At 51.9% G+C, this 7836-nt stretch overlaps 1 protein-coding gene across 1 annotated transcript; it reads right to left on the reverse strand.

Moving 5' to 3' along the window:
• Nucleotides 1–1644: 1644 nt before the first annotated feature.
• LOC147653692 (potassium voltage-gated channel subfamily A member 6-like) lies at nucleotides 1645–3861 on the reverse strand. Its single transcript, XM_086885141.1, has one exon. It carries the CDS (start codon nucleotides 3812–3814, stop codon nucleotides 2258–2260), a length of 1557 nt encoding a protein of 518 aa, XP_086741267.1. The 5' UTR covers nucleotides 3815–3861; the 3' UTR covers nucleotides 1645–2257.
• Nucleotides 3862–7836: the final 3975 nt, after the last annotated feature.

The raw sequence follows: 7836 nt of genomic DNA on the forward strand, positions 1-7836 counted from the left end.
AACCCCTCTGAGCTAGGAACCCTCACCATATCAAACTTGTTCCTCCCAGACTGAGACAAGTGGCATTTCCCTGCTGAGTTCAGAAAGAGAGAGAGCAGAGGTTTTAATACAATAATAGTGTGCTGACCCAAAGAGAGATCCCTGCACACTAAACATAATTGTGAAGGCAATGTGGCTCTGGAGGAATGGAGTAGTTAGGATTTGCACAAACAACTTCTACCATATGAGCAGGGCCAGGAGGGAGAGAGGGCACAATGAAAGCACTCTAGGCATGGAGCCATATCTCAAGACAACTGAAAATAGGCAGGGTAATGAAGATGCAAACAGATCCCACCTCACAAACTGTTCTATAGCCAGTTTTGACTACATTAAAGGATGAGGCTCTGAGCAACCTGGTCTAGTGGAAGGTGTCCCTCTTTGGGAAGAGATGACCTTTAAGATCCCTTCCAACCCAGGTCATTCTATGATTCTATGATATGCATTTAGCATTCTTAGTCTTATGGCTGAAAAGCACAATATATGTACAAAATCTATTCTCTGTATTTTTGCACCTTGGCATTATTTCTGGTTTATGTATCACACATGTCCCATGCAATATGTAGTACATTCCAATATGCATTTCATACAGTGTGATGCAAGGCATTAATGGCTGCCTTTGCTTTCATACACATGCAGATGTATGAATGCAGAATAAACACTCAGAATTAAAATAAGAAGGGCTTTTCCTTGCAGGAAAATCTGCCAGTGGAATCTGAAAACATCCATTTCCCTTTCTCACCTGCTGGCAGAGCTCAAAACATTTTTAAAGTTAGGTGTAAGGAATAGCTACTGAAACTAATGAAATTATCTGGGAAGCAATACGTGTATTTGAAGACCGAAATCTCTGGTCCCTTGGCAAACCTGGCAGTGCGGGCCCAACTATGCATATTTTGCATGGCTGGCACAATTTGCTCTCATAAAACCAAGTGTAAAAACACTGCTGTCCCTCCTATCCATGAAATGCCAGGAACTGGCTATGCCAGCAATACAGCAAAAGCATCTCTTCAGGGCTCACCATTTCTCCCCTCATTCAAAGGGTCTGGAGGATGCTGCTGGCTTTGTGCAGACAGCTTAGGGAAGTTTGTATCCCTGCCAGTCTCAGTTTCAACTGTTGGCACACTCGCCCTGGGGCATTTTATGCCTGTGACTTGCTAAACCAGCGCGATCCTCACACAGCACAGGTGCAGAGCTGTCTGTGGTCAGGATTTTCCTGCCACATCAACAAAACGCCAACATGCAAACTTCCCTCAGCAACACAAATGCTCAATTAAAAAAAGCAGCGGAGTCAACTGCTCTCACATGCCTGAATACAGAGCTGGGTATCTGAAGCACAAAGCACATCTCATTAAACGCTATTGTGTGAAGATGAACTCTGCAGATAACAAATGAATTTACTCAAACACGCCTTGCATCAGAAGGCACTTACCACTATGAAGATTGAGTTGGTACTATAAAAGCCAATTAACATCAGGGCACTGGCATAAATAAGGCTGAGATAAGCTCAAAACACCCAGAGAATCTTCACCCAGCCTGTTGACTGCTTTAAGCTTGTTTTTGATGCATGATGCATGGTCACAAGTAGCAAAGAGCTTTTCGATTTATGCACCTTTTTTTTTTTTTTTTTTAAACACAAACCAGGAGGATCTTTTAGCAAGCCAAGGGTTGCAAAGAAGGCAGGCATCTTCTTGCTGGCTTTCCCCTACAGCTGCAGAGCTCCCTGTGATCCTGGCTGCAGCGTTTCCATTATTCAAAGGCAATGGCATGGCAGGCGTGACTGATCCCACAGCCAAGGGCACTGCGCTGGCACAAGGACTGAAAGCACAGCTCGAGCCAGATGTTTGTAGCCCCTTTAACTGTTTAGGCTGCTGAATGCTGCTGCTGAAGTAGTGGTAAGGACTTCTCTGCTAGTGGAGCAACAAGACTTGGTTTCGGAGCAAACGATGGACTAAAGCAGTCATCAAAAGCAGAGAGAGAAATGCACAAGGGAGTGGGGATGACAGCTAGCACTCCACAGAATAAAGCAAGAACATTTCTGGCTGCACACAGTAATGAGAAACAGCAAATCAGGCCAGAAGAGCCCATTATCACAATCATTCTGTTTACGGTATCACAATTCACAGTCTGGCATGTAAATGCTGAATAGATCCAGCTGCTTGTAGGAAGACGACTGTAAAAGCAGCTTGCAGCTCCGTGTCTGGACCCAGGACAACAAAACCCATCACACCTCTGTCAGCATTTTCTTCTCTTTATATCCCTGGTTATTAGGAGGAATGAAGTTGGAATATTTCATGGACTCCAGGTCTTCTGCTTCCAGGAATTCAGATTTGCTGAGGGACTGATTACTGTCCCCCTTCTTGGGCTCAGAGAAGGGTGACTGTTGCTGGCCACAGGTGACATGGGTGTACTGGCACTGCTCTTCGTGGTCAGTCTCTCGGTGGTAGAAGTAGTTGAAGTTGGACACGATGACAGGTACAGGCAGGGCAATTGTCAGCACACCAGCGATGGCACACAAGGAGCCCACAATCTTGCCCCCAATGGTCATGGGATACATGTCCCCATAGCCCACAGTGGTCATGGACACCACCGCCCACCAGAAAGCATCAGGGATACTGGTGAACAGCGAGTCAGGGTCATCAGTCTCTGCAAAGTAGACAGCACTGGAGAAGAGGATCACCCCAATGAAGAGGAAGAAGATGAGGAGGCCCAGCTCCCTCATACTGGCCTGGAGAGTCTTCCCCAAGATCTGCAGCCCCTTGGAGTGCCTGGAGAGCTTGAAGATCCTGAAGACTCTGACCAGGCGGATGACTCTGAGGATGGCCAGGGACATGGCTTGCTGCTGGCCCCCATTGTTGCTGCTGCTCCCAGGCTGCTGCTTTTGCTGCTGCTGCTGGGCCAGCTCGGTGCCCAGGGTGATGAAGTAGGGGATGATGGCCACGATGTCGATGATGTTCATGATGTTGCGGGAGAACTCGGGCTTGCTGGGGCAGGCGAAGAAGCGCACAAGGAGCTCGAAGGAGAACCAGATGATGCACAGGGTCTCGATGAGGAAGAAGGGGTCTGTGAAAAACGGGCCGGAGCCGGCGACGGGACGCAGGGGTGGGGGGGTCCCGCTCGGCGGTGGCAGCGGCGGCAGGAGCAGCGCCTCATCCCCGAGAGGCACGGCCTCCCCAAAGCCAGGCTGGGGGACCTTGGGCTCCTGGCGGAATTCGGGCAGGGTCTCCAGGCAGAAGATGACGATGGAGATGAGGATGACCAGCACGGAGACGATGGCGATGGCCCGGGCCGGCCCGGAGCTCTCGGGGTACTCAAAGAGCAGCCAGACCTGGCGCTGGAAGTGGTGCTGGGGCAGGGGCTTCTCCTCCTCTTGGATGAAGCCCTCGTCCTCCCGGAAGGTCTCGATAGCCTCCTGGCCCAGCTGGTAGAAGCGGATCTCCTCCAGGAAGATGTCGAGGGGCACATGGACCGGCCGGCGCAGCCGCCCCCCGGACTGGTAGTAGTAGAGGATGGCGTCGAAGCTGGGCCGGTTGCGGTCGAAGAAGTACTCGTTGCGGAGCGGGTCGAAGTAGCGCACCCGGCGGCTGGGGTCGCCCAGCAGCGTGTCGGGGAAGATGGAGAGGGTCCGCAGCTGCGTCTCGAAGCGCAGCCCCGAGATGTTGATCACCAGGCGCTCGCTGCTGCAGCAGCTGCCGCCGCTCCGCTCCTCGCCCGGCGCCTCCGCCTCCGCCTCGCCGCCCGCCCGCGGGGCCGCCAGCGCCAGCGGCTCCTCCGCCCGCATCCCGCCCGCTCTGCCCGGCGCTGCCCTTCCTCGCCTGCCCTTCCCTGCCCCTCGGCCTCGCCCCGCTCGCCTTCAGCGCCCGCCGCCCGCCGCCATCCGCCTGTTGCGCCTCGGTGCGGCCGCGCTCGCCCGGCGGCTCCGCGGGGCTCCCGGAGCGGCTCCTCCTCCGGCCGCGGGGCTCGGGGCACCGCGCTGCTCCTGCTGCCGCTGCTGCTGCCGCGCCCGGCTCCGCGCTGCGCTCCCCGCGCACACACAGAGGCACACAGACACACAGACACGCGACAGAGAGAGCGGGAGAGGGAGCTGTACGAGCACACACGCACGGTGTCACACACGGGGAGAGGGACACACGCAGACACACGCAAGCACCCGCACGGAGACAGAGAGACACAGACACGCACGCCGCGGCAGCGCCGACACCTCAGCTCCAGACGGATGCGCGCACCCGCCGACGGGGGATGCTCGCCCCACCTCTCTCCCCGCCGCGGAGGACGCAGCAGCCCCAGCCCATGGGCGCCGGCTTTTGGGGGAAGACCCCCGAGGGGAAGGCGCTGGCGGATCAGCTGTCCGGTCAGGAGCTTCACAACAGCTGGTCAGAAGGGCGGCACCGCCGCCGCCCTTCTTTAGCCCACCTTTCCGCCCTGGAATCCTGCCCTCGTTCCTTCAGGCAAACCCCTGCTGGGGGCTGTCCAACACCGCCGGCTCCGGGCAGGGCTCAGAGCTCAGCCCTGGGATCGGGCTGACCTCGGTGTTGTTCCCGTCCCCGCCGCAGGCTGGAGTTGACCTTGAGCCAGTCAGTCCATGCCTGTGGCTCGCGGACCTCCATTTATAAATGTCACTGCCGTGATGCAAGCACGACGGTGGCATCGGACCATCCGCAGATGGAGACAACCTGTCGCGGTAAACAGTGCAACATGTTTGAAGGGGAAAGACACAGGTAAATGCAGTTTCTCTTCTCATCTGGGGCGGATCGAGTTTGCCTCTTTTCCCACATACCAATCACGTGAGCTTGCTATTTTTTTTATAATTTCTTTTTTTTTTTGTCCACCGCCGCACAGTCAGCGCTAAGTCTCCCCAAAATCAGAATCTGCATTTCACAAGCAAACAGACTACCACCTCTTTTGGCTTTTAGAAACCTGTGGCTTGCCCCGTCCCTGTCACGCTCGGCATTTGAAAGCTCAGAGAAACGCACGGCACTGTACTTTCTCCTGAAACAACCCGAAAATGGGGCTAACAGGTGACTCTGCTTCCATCCTTCCCAGGCAAAAGTCTGTCTTTCCCTTGAAAGCCCTTTGTCGGTTCTAAATGTTATTAACCAAGCTTTTATCATCGCAGCATCTGATGCCTTTGCTGGCTGCAAGCCATGTGCTTAGCCTACACCATTTCTTAGCACCACGGATCTAGAGGAAAACATTCCCCTTTTTACCCGTCCCTCCTCCCCGTCCCTCCTAACTAGTTGGCAATTCCTGTTTCAGGCTCTGGACATTTTGACCAGCTGACTGTCCCTGCTTTCTTTGGCTCTGTTCTCAGGAAGGAGGTGAATATGATTTAAATGTCATTTAATCCCCTTTCCCTTCTTACTCATTAGCATTGAAGACGGCTGTTCCAAAAGAAAGCATATTTTTTTTCCTTTATGGGGAGATGGCTGTCACACGAGGAAGCATATTTTTTGTTTCATATTATACATAATTGGGGTATGGCAGCCAGATGAAAAAGACTTCGCTGTAGAATATACTTATTATTAAAAAAAAATAGAAAAAAAATCGATGTTTGCCTTTGTAATAGTAAAATGCTTCTTGCAGAAATTTCTTTTTCAATTATTACAATGAATTATTCATTCCTGGGATTATTTGAATCATAATTATGATTTATTCATTCGCAGGATTAACTGTTGAGAAGTCCTTTCAAAACAGCTTTTGGGAGGGATGGGAAAGCTCCCAAGGTTTCTAAGAAGACACACAGGGCACATCTACGTGACAGAGCTCAGCCTGTGCTGGTTTTGAAGGAGCAAGCTTCAGTCAACAGAGCAAAGAGAGCGTGCAGCTCCAGCACGGCTTGCAGGACCATTTTCCAGCCCACACAGGCATTCCATACTGCACAGCTCTGGGCTTCCCGTTACCTGGGCGAGCAGTGCTGCACACAGCCGAGGTGCTCCCTCCCTGCATCCCATCCCTTCCCACCCTCCTGCCACAGCCCAGCTCTGAGCAAGCACTCAGGCTGCTCTGCACCACCTGGGCTGGCTCCTGACAGCCCTTCAGAAGCCTCTGTCTTTCCTTTGATGCGCTCACGGATCACCTCAGGCTCGGTATTAAAGCCAGAAGCCCTTGCGGTGTGCAGCACAACTCTTTCCAGCGTGCAGCCTGCAGCGCGGCGCCTGTGCAGCCACACCCCGCACTTCTATATTAAGAGGCAATGCCAGCTGCCACAATTCAGCCTTCGTGCAGATCCTGCTGGGCCAGGGGCTCCTGGTGGCACACAGTTTGCAGAGCTGGAGGCAAGGGAGATCCAGAGTTGCCGGGAGGGACAAGAACAGTGTTCCCAAAAGCCACACTGCTGCACCCTAACGCTCCCTAGAGAGAGATTTGGGTGCTGGCTCTGAACCCAACACCACGAGACCAGTGCCACCTCAGGGTGCCACTAAGCTCCTCTTTGAGGCAGTGGCTGTGATCCCATCTCCAAGCTCAGGTCTGGCACCTCACTGTGGTTCAAGAGTTTATGATGACAACATCCTCCTTCAGGCTGTATTGGTCATTAATGCCAAGGTGCACGAAAATCCCTTCGGAATTCATGGGGAAAATCATTCTGACTAGCACAGGACACCCAGTTCTGGGATCTCATCCTTCTGCAAAAACTAGAGGGACATTGTTTTTCCAGGCTTGGTCTGTGCAGGCACTGTCAATCTGCAGCACAGGAGTTCAGTTTCAACCATTCCCTTGGATGCACCCCCAAATGTAGCTCAGCATTTTGGGTAACATTTTGTGTAATTTTGGATTTCCTTTAGCTCCCTTTTGCAGGATTTGATGTGATCAGTACTGCAGCTGCCAAAAAGTTGTGTCTGTGTAGCATTTTCTCAGGAAAGCCAAACTCAGAGACCCTTGCTCCAAAACTAAGGTATCCCAAGTGGCAATCCAGGTTCGAGGCTAGGGCTTGCAAAACTTCTTAACCACTTTCTTGTCTTCCTGCATTTCCCAGTCACCCTATCATCTCCTGAATTTTCCAATTCCCTCCTCCACAGCTCCTGTGCTACTCCTATCTTCTGCTTCCCACATTCAGGTTCTTTTCCTAATTATGGAGCTTCTCATCCCTATAACCCTACTACAGTTTCTTCACTTGCTTGCAGCCCAGTGGCAAAATACTTTTAATATCCCTTTTCTGAAACTCCTTTTGGGGCTGAAGGCTGCCCAGTAAGTGCTGGAGATGCTGACTGACCACTGGGCCTTCAGCAGAACAGCTTGACATTCTTTGCTTATGTGACATTGGTAACACTCACCTCATCAATTGAAGAAACAAGAAGAATACCTTCCATACCTGCAGTATATTTTGGTGATCAGTGCACCTCTAAAATCATCCAGCAACACCTTAGTGTGCAGCCTGGGAGGCACAACAGAACCTCCCACAGGCTGGAAGCCCTGGGGTAGGATTCATTTCCCAGGAGCCAAAATATTCTACACATCAAACAAATCCCCACTGTTTAAAAAGAGCAATAGACAGGGAAAAAAAAATGCAATAGCTGGCAGAGCATCCCCATTTGAAATGGTAATTTACACTTATGCACAGTACCAATTACAGCCAACTTCATACTTCCCTTCTTACTCAGAGCCATAAATCTATAAATGAGAGTGCTGAACAGGGGAGGGAAGCAGAATTAGCTTGAGCCCTGGAGCTGTTAGGCACACCACTCGGAAACAGGAGCTCTCCTGGTTTGTTCTCTCACCAGAAAGCAGGAGAAACATGAAGGATGTTTATTAACATACTTCCAGGCATCAGAGAATCAACTGCTGTGGCATCAAATGTTTATGGTC

This window comes from Cyanistes caeruleus, chromosome 4 (genome assembly GCF_971803275.1).
Source record: "Cyanistes caeruleus chromosome 4, bCyaCae1.hap1.1, whole genome shotgun sequence".
Classification (NCBI taxonomy): Eukaryota; Metazoa; Chordata; class Aves; order Passeriformes; family Paridae; genus Cyanistes; species Cyanistes caeruleus.